At 38.7% G+C, this 22,071-nt stretch overlaps 1 protein-coding gene across 4 annotated transcripts; it reads left to right on the top strand.

Annotated features, from left to right (window-relative positions):
• Positions 1-503: 503 nt before the first annotated feature.
• LOC128614992 (carbohydrate sulfotransferase 11-like) lies at positions 504-21,983 on the top strand. Of its 4 annotated transcripts, none has more exons than XM_053636777.1 (3): positions 504-2,149; positions 14,942-15,018; positions 20,059-21,983. In XM_053636777.1, exons 1-3 carry the CDS (start codon positions 2,056-2,058, stop codon positions 20,899-20,901), a joined length of 1,014 nt encoding a protein of 337 aa, XP_053492752.1. In that variant the 5' UTR covers positions 504-2,055; the 3' UTR covers positions 20,902-21,983. The 4 variants fall into 4 exon arrangements, with proteins under 4 accessions (XP_053492752.1, XP_053492756.1, XP_053492755.1 ...); XM_053636780.1 differs by lacking the exon at positions 504-2,149 and adding an exon at positions 16,252-16,277 and having other exon boundaries at positions 14,956-15,018; XM_053636781.1 differs by lacking the exon at positions 14,942-15,018 and having other exon boundaries at positions 2,088-2,149.
• The last annotated feature ends 88 nt before the right edge of the window (positions 21,984-22,071 follow it).

Here is a 22,071-nt window from a genome sequence, read left to right as displayed (position 1 = left end):
GCAGGGTTGGCGGTTCGATCCTCAGCCCACATGCCTCCACGTACGGAAGTGTCCATGAGTAAGACACTGAACCCCAAGTTGCTCCCGATGGCAGGCAAGCACCTGTCCTTAGTGTGAAAGTGTGTGGATGGGTTAGAAACAGTGTAAAGCGCTTTGTAGAACTGCTAAGGTTAAAAGGTGCTATATGAGTGCAGACCATTTACCATTCTAAAAGAGGAAGGGGCAAATCTTAAATAAAAATACTGAACAAGATAGAATTATCTTGTTAATAGTAACAACAGTTGAAAACTGTGATTAAAATGTCCTCTGGCCTACATGCGGGAATGAATGACGGCCCAAATCTGGTCCACATGTGAACGTCAAGAGCCACATAGCTCTACCAGGAGTCAAATCAGAAAATACCAGCCAAATCAAAACATTTCATATGGCTCACATCTGTACAGCCAGAGCAACAACATAGCTTATATCTTTACCAAAAGTGAGCCATGTAAAAATAAAAATAAATAAAAAGTCTATATGGCACGCTCTTTATATAGCTGATTTCATGCCCTTCTGTGGCACACTTATGGATCACCAAAGCCTGTGGAACCCCAAAACTACACCTGCCCTGCTATTTTACAACTTCCTGTTGTGACTTGTGAAATATTCCAAATGATTTATTAGGGGTTTAATACTTATTCACATAAAAGGGTTGAGTGAACATTTTCATAACCTATAATGGATGAATCATACGAAACTATATTTCTAGAACGAGATGTTACATGAGTTCACTCAAAAATAACAAGCTTTCTGAAGTATTTATGATTATATTCCAAAGTAAAGTTTAGTAGTGGGCTGAGGCAGGCCAAAAATTACTTTAAGTGTCTTAGGTTTTTTGTCTGTTTTTTTTGTTTGTTTGTTTGTTTGTTTGTTTTGTTTTGTTTTTCTGCACCATCATAAGTTACTGAAGTTCTTTTCCTAAAATCTGCAGAAAAGTTGCATTTAAGACTTAATTTCTCTCGAAGACTCGAGAGCTGAACAGACGTGACAAATGTGACGTGAAGGACTCAGATCTGGAGGTGAGGTGAACTAACAGACTGCATAACCTGAAGACCTAATGCTAAGCTATTAATTAATCATTTCTGTTTCTTATCATTCGGCCTTGGCTGCATTAGCCTACATTTTATTTTATAGTTTATTAAGTACTAGATGTGTTGGGGAATTTAACATGTAACAATTTAATTATATTCTGCTGAAACGAACGAAATGACTCGACAAAAGATTCGCTCATCAGTAAAATGATCCGAACTTCCCATCACTAATAGTGATGTGACGGTTATGGAGACCCCGCCTCCAAGCAAGCCCGAGGCCCCGCCTAAGTAAATGTATCAGCGGCACACAAAAGGTTCGTTAATAGCAGAATCAGTCCATACTCCAGTCACTGAAATGGAGTTGTAGGTAAGGCTAGGCTGCTAGCCAGTAAAAGCTACCACAAGATTTCGAGGTGGACTTTTAGACTATAAAATGTGTACACAATTACTATCTGAGTACAATAAACCTAACAATTCATACACTACCAAGACTCCTTAAGCCTATATAGAGCGTAGCATACTAATGGAAATGCATTATCTCTCTTTTGTGTGCTCTTTACATCTGAGCACTCACTGGTGCCTGGCGGCCATATTTTCTCACTGACTTCAATACACTGATGTAAAGCTAAAAGCAATAAATGAATCGACTAGAGCACGCGACCAGCGGAAGCTCGCCGGCTGCCATGTCAGCTTTTAGCCAACTCCTACTTTTCCCTTTCCTCAGAGAATACAGCTGATTAGCTCTCAACTGCTTAGTGAGAAGCGGCTGTCCTGCCTCCAGCGCTTTCACAGTCGGACCGTTACTGCTCCAGACCGGTTCGGGACACACACACACACACACACACATGAACACACACCGTGATGAAGAACTGTTGGAGTGAAAAGAGACTGTTGGTTTTCCTGGAGAGCCGTGTGGGTTTGCTGTGCGACTCGCGGAGCTCAGCGGCGCACTGAGACAAGCGCAAAGTCCCAGACACATCACAACATGAGAAAACCCAAAATCAACCGCATGGTGCTTGCGATGTGCCTGGGGTCCTTCATTATGCTCATATTTTATTTCCAGAGTCACTTGAAACCAGGTGAGTGCTTTTCCGAGCTGATCTGCTCTCTTAAATGTCTCTTCTGTTCTGTTTTCTTTTCTTCCCTGCTGAAAAAACTATAGAAACATTAACAGAATTTGTAATGGATTTTAATGGTTATAATGGGAATTGTATTGGTTTTAATAGAAACTATAATGGGCCCTATGGGTCTCTACTAGTAATTTGCTGCCTTCTATTGGTGTCATGTTATGTCTAGTGGATACCATTAAGGACTAATAACGGTAATGGTTTTAATGGTATTTGTAGTGCAAAACATCTGTGATGTTTTTTTTTTCAGCAGGGTTTTCTTTTCTTTTCTTATTTAACTTGGTTTACAAAATAACTTTACAAAGCAACTAAAACCTTCATGATATCCTGAGTGAAGCTGTTGATGCCACGATTATACTGAGGCCAAATGATCCAAGTTCTCACTAAAGATGCCATTGTTTTTGCATTAGACTCTGGTTGAGTGGACGGTGTCTTGTGTACCCCAAATTCTGGATGTTTATTATGATTATTCTTAAGATTAAAATTCATATAGAATAGTGTAAGAACATGGAAAGTTATTGTTTCTCCAACGGGACATTTATTGGATTTTTTTTTCTTCTACTCACATTATTGGCACGTTGCTGCATATCTGAGATACACAGAGTTATATGTTGTATAGATTCATTTTCTCCCCTGATCAATGGAATGAAATAGACTGAATTAAAACTAGACACTGCCAACACATCAGTGGAACATTTCCCATGTGGAAACTCCTGAGGTCGGGAGCTCTGTTTAATGAGCCTGGTTTTGCTTGTGTATGTGTGTGTGTGTGTGTGTGTGTGTGTGTGTGTGTGTGTGTGTGTGTGTGTGATAAGCTCTGTGAATGTGAGCTAACTGATACGCCCATTAATACATATATATGTAATATATAATGTAATTCTTCTATTTAAGTACGAACTCTCTCAACTCTTCTCTGTTTTCCTCCTCTCAAACCTCACCCTTCTACAGTCATCTTTCTCACAATGAGACCTTTCAGACGGCTAAAAATGTTCAGATTTGCCAGCAGGACAGTTGTGCATGTAGAGTCAACATTATGATCCAGCTGACAGAGGGGTTTTAAGATGCTTTCATTAAATATGAATTGAAATAGTTTGTAATAGTTTCTGGATTTAACCCATTTGCATTGTCAGGATTGAAGATTTGTAATATTGATTTGATTTTGCCATCACTGAGCCTGATCTTGATCCACCTTGGCTGTCAGTGAATTGATGGTTCTGGTGCCAGACACTTCAACACTTGTTGCTTGCTTTTGTAAATCCAAAAAGGCCTGTGAGTTTTTCTTTCGCCACTCCACCCTTCTATTTTAAGACAAATTTATTCATGTACTGTCATTAACGCAACCCGGGATGAACATCTGGGAGGTTGCTCATGTGCTGTTGGACTTTTTTGTAGTGTCAATCGTCTTTTTTTTTTTTGCTAAACCTTTTCCATCCCAATTGGACTTCTTTATCTCTGATGTCCTATGTGTCACAATGGAAATTTTATTGTTATTAATGCCATGTTTTGAGCCACTTGGCAAGCCCATACACCTCATGACACTATGTGACCGGCTGGGCCTGAAAGAAGGAGTGAAGGTGTTGGGTATGATAAATCTGCTTTTAGTAGTGGTCTTCAATAACATTTCTTCATAACAGAGGTTTAGCTCCAAAGGATTAGAAAGGGGAATATAAAAGTAGAGATATATTGCAAATCTGAGCTAAGAGCATTTGCAGTCTGCAAAACAGTACTATCTACGAGCTTCCGAAAGACAGACTGAGCTGATCAAACTGGTAGATAAATAGTGTATATATAAACAGGAAATAGTTTATGAATTACGAACTACCAAGGCAACTTCGAAGGCAGGTTTTTTTTCAGGTTTTTTTTTATTAGTATAGTAATACAGGATCTAGAAAATACATACAGGATCCTTAGATCTAGTGTATGTGAGTAAATCAAATAAATCACACGTAAGCAACCAGCACCAACTGATCTTCCAGCTCTAACTTGGCCCAAACATCTTGGCCAATCTTGTCAACCAACACCTGTCAGCTTGGCCGGTAGTTTAGCAGCTGATAAGTTGAGTCAGGTCGAGCTGTATTTTATATATAATTTTCATGCTTATCAAACCATTCAGTGAGCCCTCATGTCATATCTATGGGGGCATTGTAATCCTTGAAGAGACCATTTCCATCAGGATAGAAATTTTTCCTCATAGGATAACAGTGATCAGAAAGTATAGCTATATTTAATTGCAGTGACGCTTCCCTCTAAAGGGACAAGTGGACCCAAACCATGACAGCAAACGAAATGCCTCTGAAAGAACAACAGAGGAACCATTTCTTCCTTTAATTTCATATTTACCTGAATGTAAGTTTTTGAGTTCTTTCTTTTTTCCATATTGTGTTACAAGCAAATATTTATTTCGTTAGTTTTTTGGGGAAATATCTGCTTTGTTAAAAATTCATGAGTGTACTGTTAAATCAAGTGTACACCATTCAACTCTTCTTGCAGATGTGGAAAAAAAAAGATATCAGATTAACGGGATATATGCACTGAACAACCTGTTTATTGGGCTACAATTATGATGTTTTTAATTTATTGGTGTCATGCTCTATATATGGCTACATATGAAAACATTTAACTGTTAACATGACCATTACATAACTGTATTATTTTTGGAGCAACCAAAATCAAATAATGATTGTATTATTAGTGTATATGTAAAGACCCTCAATGATTGTCTATTCCACAGTTTAGTGTTTAGAATTTTTACAATGTACGCATGGAGGCTCATGGTTAACAGACATGGGTTAAAATTAATTTTCAAAAACCATTCCCACAATTAAGCAAAACTCCAAAGGAAGTGGGTGTACTTCCCCTAAAATGTAATCAGATAGACAGCAGATAGCCAACAGCAACAGTGTTTTCTCCGTAGCTGATTCTCCTCTGTCCCCCCACATCCATCTGCCAGGGAGGGCAAAGGCCAACATGTGCTACCCCCAAGATGCACAAAGCTGTCTCACTTTTTTAAATGTCTGCCTGTGCACCGCTTCAACATGCTTGAATGAGAGCTAGTTCTCTTTGTTTCCATTGCCTCCACTGTTGCAGTGGCATTGTTGGAATTCAAACTTTTTATCATTGCACTACTATTGAACCCACTGTTTCCATAGTGGTGGAGATGACTGACTAAAATTGGTGACAGTTAATGGCGAACCGTTTTGTTTGTTTGTTTGTTTGTTTTTTTAAGCATGTCAGTAATAAAATTCATAATACAACTACACCATTTGGTCTTCATCATTTTTGAGGTAATCCTCATCTAACCAGGTTACACTGTCAGAGATTGCACTGAGACTGTCACAAGCTGACTACACCTTCAACTAAATGACATGAAGATTGACTGTGGAGCTGTAATGGGAGAGAACTATGAGAACTTCTGTTTTGTGCTATAAAGCCAGGCCTCCCACTGAAGACTGTTAGGTGGGAGTTGAATAGTAGGGAGGATGCAGGAAGGTGGTTAGTGTGGAAACTCCATCACTAGTATGGAGAGAGAGAGAGAGAGAGAGAGATTTTGGGAATTTGTAAAGCATGAACTATTCTGCAAAAAATGTACACATTAGCAAGAAGAAATAAAATATCATGTTAGCAAGGGACTGTATCTTGAATAGATCAAATTTAGCTAGTATTTCCTGTTATAAGCTTAAAATAAACCAACTATATGTTTATTAAACATGTTTAGATAATTTTGCTAATTTCTAGAAAGAAGCAAAAATTATCTGCTAGTAGAATGAGGAAAAATTGAAATTAGTAAAAATGTATAGAAATAGGTTTAATAATGTTCTAATTGGTTTGTTACAATCTGATCCTAGGAAATACTAGATAAATTTCACTATATTCAGTAGTTTGACTTGCTAATATGGCTTCTTTTTTTTTTTTTACCCTGTAGGTCTTATTTCCTGTCTCCATTAAATTATAAATTGGACTAACGTCTGAAATTAGCATAAAAATATTTTTTATAATAACATGTATAGCATGATGCATTCTGTGAAATATAAAATGCTGGCTATACACATCAGCTTTTAGGCACCTTTGAGTAATCTCAGTGCTTCTGAGCTGAACTCCGTCCCAGCATGACTGGCCTTTTCATCCTCCCCCTTTCACTGAACTAGGGCACTGTGTGGTGGGGAATGTTATTATTAGTTCGTGATGTCTAATGCTTTAATGCAACTCCTGTTGTGCTAAAGACCTTTTGTTTAGATGGATTTAATATTTGTTCTTTGTTTCTTGTGAACTGTTCCTTGGTGTTTTAGTTAGATGTTGACAAAACTCTTTTTATTTATTTATTTATTTATTTATTTTTTATTTCAGCATTATGTCATTTTTTTGGATGCAGGTTTTATATATAAGGCAGTAAAATACATTTAAGAGACTTTGACTGAATTTTTAGAATCAGACAGGAAAATAAAGCATGTTTTTAAACTACGTTTCTTTGTTTTTTTGTTGGCAATGGACATTAAACTAACATACAGAGATTTTTTTTTTTTTACAATTCCCTGGTATCCCATACTGGATATAGAGCAGCACTCAGGCCTCCACTAGCTGTACACGTCTGCAGAGGTCCTTCATTCCTTCAAGGTCTCCATACAGAACGCCCTTCATAGCTAGCACAGGGACCCATATTATCCTCCTCAAACTCCCTGAAGAGAGTGAGAGTGAGCAAGAGAGAGAAGTAAAGGGGGGGAGGCAAGGGCAAGGCAGGATGTTGTTGGGGGTGAGGCCACAGTGAAGCTGAATCTAGAATTCTGTCTCTGTGAATAAGCTGGGGCTCAGTGAACATGGCAGAGATTTCTAACAACAACTAAAACATGAACCTATATCAATTGCCATGTACAGATGTAGAGGAATGTTATTTCAGCTAAAGTGAAATTCTCAAGGGAAATAATGCTGCAGCAGTTCTGTCTCGTACACACACTGCTGCCATTCAGAGTCAGAAGTTCTAGTTTGTTCCTCTGCCGCAGCGCTGAATACTGCTTGATCAGGAAATTTATATATAGGGCTGACACTGATGTATAAAATCTACTTGTGAAAGGATTCAGAGATGGATGTTATGTGCAACTTCCACTTTGTGTGAGAAAAACAGTACACAGTGAAGGTTCACAGTGACACAGACGACTTGGCACCAAAGAGTCAAATGATCTGATCCCAAGAAAGTGTCACCGGTCAAAAGCGTGGTGCAGAAAGGTGTATAAGCCTGTGATGGATTTAGGTGACAGACTGAAATGCTCTAATATGGTGAGCTGGTTATGAGTAGATGTTGCGTGTTAACACAGTGACCTGTTCTGAGTAAGAGTTCACATATTTGCTCTTTTACCTCATTTGACATTATGGTTAGAATGTGATGGGCTAGAGACACTTTGTTGTTCTCATGTGGCATAAAGCCACGCTATAATAGTCTCATATCTGCAAATTATATCCGTTTTCCAAGCCAACCTGCATCCATAATCAACCACATAGAGATTACTTCACTCATTAGGTATGATGGATTTAAAAATAACATTAATCTTGGATTCATCACTGTTGCTATTCTGTCATTCACTGATTTCACATTGGCTGTTGTTAAGTCTATGGTTTTACATCCTCTTTTTTCTGCGTTTTGCTTTTTATTTCTCATTTTCATTTCAGTCACATCTGACCTGTTCCTCTTTTATATTGCCTTGAGCCCAGAAATGTCATACAGTGCTGCTATACATGCTATTTGCAGGTATATCACGCCTCATGAATGACCGACCAAGTGCACTACTCTGCTCTGTTCCATGAAGGATTTTTGATATTTTAACCCGCAGTGTAAACACAGCAGTAATGAGGTGTACACTGGATATAAAAAGTCTACACACCTCTGTTAAAATGTCAGGTTTTTGTGACATGATAAATCATGTCCAATATTTTCCTACTTTTAATGTGAAGTTGCAGAGTATACAAAGTGAAAAAAGGAATAAAAAACTTACAATAACCTCATTGCCCCTAAACAAATATTTTATTACACCATGTCTTTTTTTAGTAAGAGTATATCAGCGTGGCACATCTTGATTTGGCAATATTTTTCCATTCCTTCGTGCAAAAACATTCTAGATCCATCACAATGTGAGGGCATCTCCTGTGCACAGTGTTCTTCAGGTCATCCCACAGATTTTTAATTGGATTCAGGTCTGGACTCTGGCTATACCATAGAACCCGATCCCATTTGAAGTTCCAGTAGTGTCTGGCAAGCTGAAGACACTTGAGTTTGTTTTTTGATGAGAGTAGAGGCTTTTTTCTTGAAACCCTTCCAAACAACTTGTGGTGATGTAGGTGACTTCAGATTGTAGTTTTGAAGACTTTTTGACCCCAAGATGCAACTAACTTCTGCAATTCTCCAGCAGTGATCCTTGGAGATTTTTTGGCCAATTTCCTGTTCCTAGTTACCCAGGTGTACTAAAGAATGTAAAATATCAATGGGAATATACTTCAACTGTATTTTTCCTCATATGAATTCATAAGGGTGGCAATAATTGTTGCACTCCTATATTTATCAAATATTTTTTTTGACAAACCTGAGTTTTGTTTGATATCCATGAGAACAGAGTATTTTTGTGATTTTTTTTTTTTTAACAAAAGATCAAAAGGTTAAACAATAAAGACAATTATTCACAGCGTTCTTTGCTCATATTTACAAAGGGTGCCGATATTAGTGCAGGGCACTGTAGTTGAGCGTGTGTTTTTATGAGAAAGGGCTTCCGTCTAGCCACTCTGCCCCAAAGCCCAGACATGTGAAGAATACAATCAGTATGTGAAGAGTAATCAGTACTTGTCAGATATTCCTGCAGCTGCACTAATATTGCTGTAGGTCTCTTGCCAGCCTCCCTGGTAAGCTTTTGTCTTGTTCTTTTGTAAGTTTTGGAGGGACTTCCTGTTCTTAGTGATGTCACTGTGGTACCCCATTTTCCCCATTTGCAGATGATGATCTTCAAGGTGTTCCATGGTACATCTAGTGTTTTTGATATTCTTTTATATCCCTCTCCTGATCGATACCTTTTGACAGGTGAGATATCGTACATGCTTTATAAGCTCTTTGCAAACCATGGCTTCAGCAGTCAGATGAAACCAAGCAGATGTCAAGAAAATCCTACAGAAACAGCTGGTCTTTATTTGGGGCTAATCAGAATAATTTAATTAATGACAGCTGTATGATAATTACTTTTGAACATGAGATTGAACGTGATTGGTTCATTCTGAACATGGCCACATCCCCAGTTATAAAGGGTGTGCACACTTATGCAACCGGGTTATTGTAAGTTTTTTACCCCTTATGTTTCTGATGATCTTTGACTTAATGTTTACACGCTTTAATTTCACATTTAGGGTGAAAACATTTCTGACATGATTTATGTTGGTTTAATTTTTTTTTACATCACAAAAACCTGCCATTTTAACAGGGGTGTGTAGACTTTTTATTTCAACTGTATATGTAACACTCTCACCATTTTTCCGTCTTATTCTTTCTTAATCTATTAGATCAGACCATGTGCAGTATTGTAAGCTTTAATGGATGAAATCTTTAACTTAGTCTGTAACTCAAAACTCAGAGGCTCTGATTATGAGCTTTTAGGTCCTTTATAATTATGCTTTGTGCAATGTAGTGCTCTTTGATTGTTGATGAGGATATCATAATGCTTTCCAGATGTTCAGACATGTTTGGGTGGAGCCTGCTTTTTCAGACTGTTTCAGACTGTGTACATCACATAAAAAGGATCAGCCCTTAACACTCACCAGCCACTCTATTAGGAAAATTTGTATACTTGCACATTCATGTAATTATCCAATACGTCAATCATGTTGCAGCAGCTCAATGCATAGAATCATACACAAGACAAGAGCTTCAGTTTATGTCCACATCAAACATCAGAATGGGGAAAAACGTGATCTCAGTGACTTTGATCGTGGCATGGGTTTTGCCCAGACAGACTGGTTTGAGTATATCATAAACAGATCAGAAACTGCTGATCTGGGATTTTCACACACAACAGTCTCTAGGGTTTACACAGAATGGTGCAAGAAACAAAAACATCCAGTGAGTGGCAGTTCTGCGATTGATGAGATGCCTTGTGGATGAGAAAGGTCAGATTACAATGACCAGACTGGTTTCACCTGACAAGAAAGCTATGGTAACTTAAAAAAAAAGAAAAGAAAAAAAAAAACCACTCTTTACAACCATGATGGGCAGAAGAGACTGGGTTCCACTCCTGTCAGCCAAGAACAGGAATCTGAGGCTGCAGTGGGCACAGACTCACTATCAACACTTGAATATTGTAAAAATGCATTGTCTGATTAATCTCGATTTTTGCTACAACATTGCAGATAGTAGGGTCAGTATTTGGCATGAATCCATGGACCCAGCTTGCCTTGTGTCAACAGTTCATGCTGCTGCTAGTGGTGTAATGGTGAGGGGTTATGTTTTCTTGGCACAGATTAGGCCTCTTAAAACCATTGAGCATTGTTTGAATGTCAGTCTACATCCATATTATTGCTCACCACATGCATCCCTTTATGTCTGCAATATAGGTGAGTGTATGTGCAGGTGCTATGTCACATAAGAAGGTGTGGTGTTTTGATTTGTAGCTGTGAATGCAGTTTTTAAATGACACCTTGAGAGTTTTTCTCGTTGTGTGTTTCAGGCCATCATTGGTGTGGACAGGGTGAGTGGGTTCAGTATTCACAGACAAGTGCGGTACTACTTTGCCAAGTCTCACTGGAGCGTGGACACATACATAAGCAGAGAGAGAGAGAGAGGGAGAGAACGAGAACGAACCAGAGAGAGAGAGAGAGAGAACGAACCAAAGAGAGACCACTTTTCTCCTAAGCAACTTTCCTAACTTTGACATTCTCTTGGCCGCTTCACATTTTCTCACACTCACCCAGTTTCCAGAAACTCATTCATTACCTTGAATTATTCAGTACTTACATGTACTGTAAACTGATTTATATAGCAACGAGTACACGAATACATTTTTGAAAAAGCGTTTAGAAAAATGAGGGGAAAAACATTTTCTGTGAAAGCCTGAACTCATTCATGATCATAATTAATAGACACACAATCTTTTTTGATGATGATAAATTGGTTAGTGGTTTTTAAAACCTTTTTTTAAATTATTTATTTATGTTTATATTTAAAAACATCTAAAACCATCTGTGTTCCCACACACACAAAAATACATGGTATTGGAGTAATGTAGATCTCGTAGGCTTAGATACATAGATAAATTTAAATACATAGATTCTTATAAATATTGCAACATGGCGAGTTTCATTTAGATTGATTAAGATAAAATGACAAATTGTGAAACCTTATTGAATGTTATTGAAAGAATAGATGCTCTGAAGTTGTTTTTTTTTAAAATCTGTTTTATGTGACTGGTAAATGTGTGGTAAAGAACTGAGGAGCAGTCTCTGTAGGTGCTGCAATACCCTCTAGTTTCAGTCTATTCATCCGACAAACTTCAAACGTTCTACTACAAACCTTACATCGAATGAATTTTTGTCGTGAAACTTGTGCTTTTTTGGTTCACTGACATTCGATTACTTTGTTTACATTTCAGAGACAGCATTCAACATTATAAATATGTGGACATTGTTAGTGAAGTTACAATGGCATTAAATAGGAGGAAAAAAAATCAGTGTTCTTCAACATAAGGAACAGCTGTCAGGTTTTGCTGTAAGATCTTAAACACAAGAGAGAAAGAGCTTCTAAAGATTACGATAATTCTAAAGATTAACTGTTAGTTAAAAAGATTAAAGACAGGTTTTTCCTTTAATTGTACAGTTTTGTCAAACTTTGTCATAGATTTGACTGAGCACAGCAAAGTTTTTCTAAGACAGTGATGAACATTTTAGCCTCTGAGACCTCCGGCTGAGTTCATGAGTGTAGTATGTGTGCTCAGTGTGAGTGCGGTGAATTCAGGGTCGAGGCAGTGCCAAGCATAGAAAGGAATCCATTTGCCCTTCAATCCATCAAAATTCAATCTACTCTCTGCACCATAAAATACTCCCTGTAAGCATACAGTACCTGGCACAGACACAAATACAGGCTGGTATGGAAGGAATGTAGGCAGTGTTTCATTTTGAAAAGCCGCTAGTTGAAAGTAAATGCTAGACAGTCAGCGGCCAGGCAAGCCATACTTTCCCAGAGTACATATTGTTTCTGTCAGGATTTTGCTTGAGGTCACACTGGGTCTGTATGATTAAAGTCTCTGAACTATGAGAACCCTAATATTAGGTCAGCACCTGGATGTCTGTATGAATACAGACCTTGTTTTTGTCTCTTATCTATCCTCAGTTCCCTATTTGGTCTTAATAGCCTCATTCTAAAACACTTAGAGCTACTGAATGATGCCTGTAAATCATGTATGTGTAGGTAAATCTTATACAGTAACCCCTGAAAATTCCTAATCACCTTGTTTTTAGCAAAAATGATGACTCACAATAGTCTGTTAACAGCTACTATCAAAACTTTAATACAGTGGTGCTTGAAAGTTGTGAATTTTCTTTAGAATTTTCTATATATCTGCATAAATATAGCCTGAAACGTTGTTAATGTTCAGGTTCATGAGTCCACCATCAGGAGAACACTGAACAACAATGGTGTGCATGGCAGTGTTGCAAGGAGAAGGTCACTGTTCTCCAAAAAAAACATTGTTGCCTGTCTGAAGTTTGCTAAATATCATGTGGATGAGCCAGAAGCTTGGAGAAATGTTTTGTGGACGGATGAGACCAAAATAGAACTTTTTGGTTTAAATGAGAAGTGTTATGTTTGGAGAAAGGAAAACAGTGCATTCCAGCATGAGAACTTTATCCCATTTATGAAACACGCTAGTAGTAATATCGTGGGTTTGGCCTGTTTTGCTGCATCTGGGCCAGAATGACTTGCCATATTTGATGGAACAATGATACTATACCAGCAAATTCTAAAAGAAAAGGTCAGGATATCTGTCCATGAAGTGAATCTCAAGAGAAAGTGAGTCATGCAGCAAGACAATGACCCTAAAAACACAAGTCGTGCTACCAAAGAATGGTTAAAGAAGAATAAAGTTAATGTTTTGGAAGTCCTGACCATAATTCAATAGAAATGTTGTGGAAGGACCTGAAGCAAGCAGTTCATGTGAGGAAATCCACCAACATCCCACAGTTGTAGCTGTTCTGTACTGAGGAATGGGCTTAAATTCCTCCAAGCTGATGTGCAGAACTGATCAACTCTTACCGGAAATGTTTAGTTGCAGTTATTGCTGCACAAGAAGGTCACACCAGATACTGAAAGCAAAAGTTCACATACTTTTGCCACTCACAGATATGTAATATTGGATCATTTTCAAATCAAATCAGCATCAGTCCTCATGGACACTTGTATTAAATGTATTGTAGGAAAGTGACCTCGTATTCAATTATTTTAACATGAGAATTTCTGGGGGGGGGGACCTTTGGCGTTTGTAACGATAAAATATTTGTCTGTATACTATAACTAAACTGTATGTAACTGAATATTTGCACTGGATACTTAAAGGTTTTTACCAACCATTCTTGGGTTTTTAATTACAAATACATTTATATTTATAGAATTTAGCAGATGCCCTTATCCTGAGCGACTTACTGAAGTGCTTTGTAGTCTCCATCAAAAAACATATCCTCATGCTAGTTCAGTAGGTCAGGGTCTAATTCTGTATTCAACTAAAGCTCATAACTCATCATTTCCAGTCTCCAACCAGGAAAACTACAACAAAAAACTTGGTATTCCTACTCAGAGCTCAGCATGATGACATCATGTAAACATGGCTGCTCAACATCAATCAACATGGACACATTAATTGGTTCATTTTTGTAGATATGCTACAGGATTTTAGTTGAGAAAGGATGTAACCGGATCCTCAAGGTTAAAACCATCTGCTTTCCATAAACTCATTGTTAAAGTTGGATTGTGGTGCATAGGAAAGTTGTGGCATTGTAAATGCAAGGTACAAATATTTATGGGCTGTTGCACATGTTCACAAATGAACCCAGAGAAAGCAAATATATCAGACCCAAACTCATTCTCTTCAGTAATACAAATGCGTGTGTTAGGTGTGACTGATATGGCTGATCGTGATATCTGTCACAAGGGGAAGTTGTGAAAGGGGTCAACCTTTCTCGGCAGCTAAGATGATAAAAAAGAAATTTTGTTTGCAAGATCTGTTTGAATAAGACTTTGCTCCTTTGCATACAGCTGTATTTGTGTTTCCATTACTCCATTCTCTCCATCATCAAGGTGTTATGAGGTATCTCACCATTTCAGTGTGTGTGTGTGTGTGTGTGTGTGTGTGTGTGTGTGTGTGTGTGTGAGCGTGTGTGTGTGTACGTATGTGTGTTTCTGTGTGGTTGTAGTTGTGAGAGACACACACAGATGGTCAGAGATTGAGTGATCTATGGTCAGTCTGTGGAATTACTCACCAAGGACACATTCAAACAGAGTCAGTTATTGTCTGTAGTGTGCGAAGAGAGAAACAGAATCGCTTTTGATGAAGAGAACTTAATATCATTTGTAAGCCTTTCATTTGTTCTGTGGATGAACGCTTTTAAATGAGGGTGGGTTCCTTTTTGTTTCAGTCTTTCCTTTCCTACCATTACTTTCTTCTGCTGTCTGGTCTATTTTAGCACCAGTACTATTTGTTTATAAAGTCTTGTTTTTCTGTCTTTCTTTGCCATCAGCACAGGACAGTGGGCAGGCCAGAGGACCCAGGAAGTCTGTGAGGAGTCCACTCCAAGCCCTTTATACTACTGACCCTGTGCGTATCAATCACAGAACAAAGCTGTCTGACATGGTGCTTTATCATCCTCCAGAGAGAGCCTTATTAAATCCAAGAGAAATAAAACAAAGCCATTAAATGTACTGCTATCTAAATTGGGTCAGTGAAAATGTATTCACTTTACTAATTCAAAAGACACAGAGAGACAGGGAATAGTAATGTCCATCTCAGGGATGGATCGTTATTTTGAACTGATTCTTTTCAATGAATCAGTCGAACCAAACTTTCTGGGACGTCCATGTAATTTCAGTGTTATCCATTTAAGAATGATAAAAATTTAATCCCAAAAAAATTTGTAACACAGAACATAACATTTAAAAAAATTTTTTTTGTAATTTGCTTAAAATTTCTACCTGAATTTTAGCCTACCTGCTTGGCTTCCTTTTTGTGCTACGTACATGCCAGCCTACTTGATGGCTAAGCGTTGACTAGCCACTTCAAAATAAGCCAAAAATGCACACAGGACAGGTTGAACAGACAGTTAGTCAGTAAACTAAATGTCAATTATTTATTTCATCTGCCATGTTTAACTATAGAGTCTAGAGAAACTATCAGTAAATGTGGCAATTCCAAGATCCAAAAACGTCATCACAAAGAAGCTGACTAGTTCGACACATTTTCTGTCATGTTTTACGTGAAATCCTCTGAATAACACAAACTCAAGGGCCAGTTCTATAAAGTACTGTAATGTTAAGTTACTACGAGAATTTGTTTATAATCGTGCAAGACTAATAGGCTATTGTAGCCAATGACAGTTTAAAAATGTAGACTATGTGTAAACACACACTTCTTTTTGTTGTTTATCATAAAAGTTTGCATCGTGAATTCATGAATATGGATCAAAGTGGGAAAGTTTTTTTGTGTGTGCGCTAAAGATACACAGTAAAAATGATAAGGATGTACTTTTAGCTTCGGATGCTGTTCAGGTAGAATGTTGAGTAAACAAATCCCTTAAAATGATATGTACACACTACGAATGAGTTTACACACAAATACATGGGCAAGAATTATGTTCAACAAAACATAGAGGTTTTATATTGCTCCAGACAAAATTGAATTCATCAAATCAGATGTTTGATTCATTGAAATGGACTGTTAAAAAAAAAATCAGCTCAGGAAATTGATTTAAATTTCCTATTAGTAACAGGGAAGCCAGACATAATACATGATTTTTTTGTTTTGTTTTGTTTGTTTGTTTGTTTGTTTGTTTAGCTTCCAGGGGGAAAAAACTTAAAAAGGTCAGTTAACAGTGTAAGAGTTCTTATTGCCCTTAAAGTGCTTTTTGTTTTGCCATATAGGCAGTGGTAGCTCAGTGGTTAAGATGTTGTGGTTAAGTGGTTAAGATGACTTTACTGATCGGAAGGTCATGAGTGCAAACCCCACCGCCAAGCCACCACTGTTGGGCCCTTGAGCAGGGCCCTTAACCCTCAACTGCTCAGATATATAAATGTAAGTCGCTCTGGATAAGGGCGTCTGCTAAATGCTACAAATGTAAATGTAATGCCAGTTATAGGGACTGAAAACGACAAAGAAGTGTAGTTCATAGCAATGAGACATTAAGCATGTCCCTTCTTTTCTTTTCATATATTTAATAGAAATTTTCTGTTGTTTTATATGTTTATAAGTTTAGGATATGCTCACATTTCATTTTAAGTATTTTGGAATTCTATATTTTGATACATAAATTATAAAATTAGGGGTGCTAACCTTTGTACTCAGTGATTTAATCAGCTTTAATTTCAGCCTTTATCATGCTTGCCATCTTTATAATACGTTGCGCTAAACCTGAAAAAAACCTCTTCCTCAGTGCAAGTTATTTTTATATCAGTAACATTCATTAACCAACTACCATGCCAATGAATTTTCTGGTTTTTAATGTAATTCCTAACGCTTGGCTCCTTCCTCTCCTCTCTCTTTATCTGGACCGCTTCATTTGGGTGGGAGCTGTGCTGCATTCTCAGGTTTCTCACTAATGGCTAATAAACATCCTTCAACAGCGAGCTCATCTGTATGTTCAGGCCAGAAGGCGCGTGAGGGAAATGCTTTTTCCACGTAGCCACTTTTTTTCCCCTCCACCTTCATGTCGGGAATGAACGGTTCTTTCACATCACAGCACACACTGTTGAGAGGCTAAAAAAAATAGACGCATGGATGTGTGCAAGGGTCACTGAAATAGCATATGTGTGTAAGGGTCCAAATAACCAGGAAGAAAGAGCGTGAGAGTGAAAAAGAGAAAACATGACCGGTTTTGACCTTAAACTCATCAACTTCGTGGGGAGGGGGGGGGGATACATCCACTTTAAACGATTAAGCATATCTCAGATATAATGATACACATGGTTGACTTTGTTGCTGTTATTTTGTATAATTTATAGATTGGTCTCCTACAGAAAGACCTGTGGTGAAGTTATAACTGGGTAAAAGTTGAGCTTGCTGTTAACCTAGGAATTTCCCAGTAATTAAGGCTGTCACCACATTTCAGCTTATGAAATGTTTTCACTTTACTGCAACACAGACAGCTGCACAGTAAATAACAGCCTCAGGATAGTTTTCCTGTCTTTGCTTAGGACAGACAGGTAAATACGTGCTCCTAGTGTACATCTGGTACTAAGGAAAAACACATCTGACTCGGCGGGAACACGGAAAATTACTCAGCGCATGACTTTAATTTGAAGACATTGGTGCCCAGTACTGTGACACAATGTTGAAAGAGAGAGGGCTTTCTCTGCCGTCTGAGCTACTACAGATTTAGAGCTAAACAATCTGATACAAACACTCAATGCACATAAATTCCCCTGACAAGTGTGTCATACTATGCAAAATGATCAAACTGACTGTGAATGATTTGGCAAGAGATTTAGCACAGATTGAAGAGATGTCATGGAGAAATGATGAAATACACAAATGCGGTTGAGGTTACAGGGGTATGAATATTATAGCTGAAGCCCAAAAAGCTGAAGAAACTCTTATTATTCAATTCAATTTTATTTGTCTAGCGCTTTTTACAATGGACATTATCTCAATTATAAGCAGAGGTGGGTAGAGCAGCCAAAAATTTTACTTAAGTACAAGTAAAACTACTTATAATTACTCAAGTAACAGTAAAAATAATGATGTTAACAATTACATGAGTAAGAGTAATAAAGTACAGTATACAATGAGAAGAATACTCCAGTGGCAAGTTACTAGTTACTTCGGATCTGATTTAAATGAAGGGAAAATCCTGAATCTCAGACTACATGGAGAACTGGAAGTCACACCTCTCCTTGAAGGTCTGTCTGTTCTGTTTCTATGATGTAAAACCTGGGTTCAAAATGAAGCAGCATGTCCCAGTCCTCTGATGGGTACAATAACACAGAATCTGTCATTTTTAACACAAATCTCACACACACCCCAAAAAACAAACATTTCCCCAACAACTGAATGTGTGTGTGCGTGTAATCGCACTTATATAGCGCCTTTTAACCTTAGCGGTTCTACAAAGCACTTTACGCTGGTTCTCAGTCACCCATTCGCACACACACACACACACACACACACACACACACACACCAATGACAGCAGAGCTACCATTCAAGGCGCTAGCCTCCCGTTGGGAGCAACTTGGGGTTCAGTGTCTTGCCCAAGGACACTTCAGCATATGTAGGCATTTGGGCCGGGAATCGAACCGCCAGCCCTACGATTAATGGACACCCAGCTCTACCACCTCCTGCTCTTCCTCAGTCACTTCTTCCCCCTCTTTGGCCATTATCTTCCAGGACTGAGCTGCTAAAAATCTGAGCAGTTGATGCGTCCGCATTCAGACCACTGCAGCGTATCGTGAGACTCGCGACCTCATTATACGTGATACAAGCTAATTATTAAAACTACATATATTCATTAATATTTAACAGTAACAGATGAATGCCACTGAATGTAGCAAAGTAAAAGTACATTTCTTTTGATTAAAAATGAACTTGAGTAAGCGTATAAATATGGCCTGTTAAACCTGTACATTTTATTTTTTCCAAAAAGTTACTCAGGTAAATGTAGCGTGTTACTACCCACCTCTGATTATAGCTAGTTATAAATTCAATATTTATTATGACTGTCAGAAAGGTAAATACACATATTTAAACTGATAATAATTTGATGCTTTGTTCACTATTAATATTATCCTAAAATACATTATTTTAATATTTCTGACCACTTAATGACATTACTGTATGGATTCATTGTTGCTTTATAGTTTTTGATGTTCAGAGGATTTGGTCAAAATACATTGAATGATTTACCTCACCATGAGTGGCATATGATTAATTAAATGTGCATAAGTTGCAAAGGAGTAATAGTTTCTATAGTTATAGACTAGTAATAACAAATACACTATGCCCAAAAGTTTGTGGACACTTGACCACCGCACCTATATGTCCTTGTTGAACATCTCATTGCAGATTTAGTCCCCTTTGCTGTTATAATAATTTCCACTCTTCTGTGAAGGCTTTCCACTAGATTTTAGAGCGTGGATGTGGAGATTTGCCCCTTCAGCCACAAGATCATTAGTGAGGTCAGACACTGATGTCGGGTGATGAGGCCTGGGGTGCAGTTGGCATTCCAGTTCATCCCAAAGGTGTTCAGTGGGGATGAGGTTAGGGCTTTGTGCAGGCTACTTGAGTTCATCCACACCAACCTTGGCAAACCATGTCTTTATGGACCTTGCCTTGTGCACAGGGGCACTGTCATGGTGGAACCAGTTTGGGCCCATTCACTTAGTGTAGGGAAATTGTAAAGCTACTGCATAATAAGACATCCTGTACAATTTTGTGCTTCCAACTTTGTGGCAACAGTTAGGGGAAGAACCACATATGGGTGTAATGATCCAGTGTCCACATAGTTTTGGCCATATAGTGTTTGATTTGATTTTAGAACTACTGGGGTGGCAAGATTTATTTCAAGGGTATTGCTTTCCAAATTCCATGGATGTCTAAAAATCTTTACAGACATGATTATGGAGACATTATCTATCCCTCTCTCTTGCAGACAGAATTGTCTCCACTTCAGCTGATGCATCAAAGTCGGCGTGACCTCCTGGAGGATGTGTGCCACTCTTATACTAACAAACGTCGTGTCCTGATCCCAGAGGACCTCAAGCACCTGATCGTGGATGATCACCATGGCCTGCTTTACTGCTACGTCCCCAAAGTCGCTTGCACAAATTGGAAGCGTGTCCTGATGGTCCTGACAGGTGATTCGCAGAGAGACCCCCTTCAGATTCCCGCCAATGAGGCGCACATCCCAGGCACCCTGCGCACTCTGTCCGAGTACTCTACCTCTGAAATCAACCAGCGTCTACGCACCTACCTAAAGTTTGTGTTTGTGCGTGAACCCTTTGAGCGGCTTGTGTCAGCGTACCGCAACAAGTTCACGCGCAGCTACAACACAGCCTTTCACAAGCGCTACGGCACCAAGATAATCCAGCGGCACCGTGCTGAGGCAAGTCCCGAGGCACTGGAGCGTGGAGATGATGTCTCATTCTCAGAGTTTGTGCGCTACCTGGTGGACCCTGGCACGCAGCATGAAGAGCCCTTCAACGAGCACTGGGAGCGTGTGCACTCTCTCTGTCACCCCTGCCTCATACACTACAACATTCTAGGCAAGTACGAGACGCTGCAGCAGGACTCCAGCTATGTGCTCAAACTGGCCGGTGTAGACAGCGAGGTGACGTTTCCCAGCTCGGCCACAAGCACACACACCACGGCAGACATGGTGGCTAGCTACTTTAAGGATATCAGCTCAGCCTATCAGAAAAAGCTGTACAACCTGTACAAGATGGACTTTCTGCTTTTTAACTATTCTATGCCTGCCTACCTGAAGTTCACATAAGGCCTGGTGCCTTTTATTAATATTCTGAGACAAGTTTTTAATTTTTGTCTGCACAAGTTCATCTGTGAGTATTGAAACTGTTTCAGTGGTTATTGTACGGTACTATTATCACTGAATGCAGTGGAACTGCAATTAACAATTTGCACGAAGAACATCTCAGTTTGACGATCTGGAAGTTCTCGCTCAGCCTTTTTTGTCTTTCAATTTAACTGCCATTTGAGTTGCAGATAAAAAGGAATTCATGTTGGGCATCTATCAGGAGGATGTCTCAGAGAAGCCCCTGCTCTTTTCCTTCTGATTAACTAGTGAATACTGACTTTTCCTTCCCAGGTATCTGTCCTCTGTGGAGAAGAGTGAAGAACTTGATGGAAACATACCATTTGAGATGGAGGTGTGCATTCTTCAACATGTTACCCCTCTTAGCCATCATGGACAAAGCGTACTGCTTTCTGCTTGTGCCTTGAGGATGAGGATTGTAAAGAATCAGAAACTGTGAGGCAGAACAGTAACTGTTTGACAGAACAGTATTAAAAACATGTCATATTTACAATGATACAAAGCATGAAAGTGACAGTTATTTATTATGAATCCCTCCACTTCAGATAGTTTTGACTCAACATTCAACACCTCTGTTATTACAGATAAACTCAAATAAAGCAGAAAATCTGACCTCTCTTTGCCCTCTATTGGAACTGAACCTTTTGTGTGTGTATATCTGTGCTTTCTAAAAATATTACATATCAAAAACTTAGACATATTTTATGCAGATTATTTCTAGTTCAGTAAACAGTAATCATGTACACACACACACATATATATATACCTGGAGCCTATCCCAGGCAGCATCGGGCACAAGGCAGGGTACACCCCGGACAGGGTGCCAGTCCATCGCAGGGCACACAATCACACACACATTCATACACTACGGACACTTTAGACACGCCAATCAGCCTACCATGCATGTCTTTGGACTGGGGGAGGAAACCGGAGTACCCAGAGGAAACCCCCGCAGCACGGGGAGAACATGCAAACTCCGCACACGCAGAGCCGCGGGAATCTTCTAAACATTATTATTATTATTATTATTATTCCATCCATCCATCCATCTTCAACCACTTACTCCTTTCCAGGGTTGCGGGTATTATTATTATTATTATTATTATTATTATT

Source organism: Ictalurus furcatus, chromosome 11, assembly GCF_023375685.1.
Source record: "Ictalurus furcatus strain D&B chromosome 11, Billie_1.0, whole genome shotgun sequence".
Taxonomy (NCBI): Eukaryota; Metazoa; Chordata; class Actinopteri; order Siluriformes; family Ictaluridae; genus Ictalurus; species Ictalurus furcatus.
Note: the sequence above shows the minus strand (reverse complement) of the source record. Positions and strands in the feature narration are given on the sequence as shown.

Excerpts from the sequence above, each read along its gene's own strand:
- LOC128614992 (XM_053636777.1), top strand. The coding sequence starts at position 2,056 with ATGAGAAAACCCAAAATCAACCGCATGGTGCTTGCGATGTGCCTGGGG. Across the intron at positions 2,150-14,941 it reads CCAGAGTCACTTGAAACCAG|CACAGGACAGTGGGCAGGCC; the intron begins GTGAGTGCTTTT and ends CTTTGCCATCAG. Across the intron at positions 15,019-20,058 it reads CCCTTTATACTACTGACCCT|ACAGAATTGTCTCCACTTCA; the intron begins GTGCGTATCAAT and ends TCTCTCTTGCAG.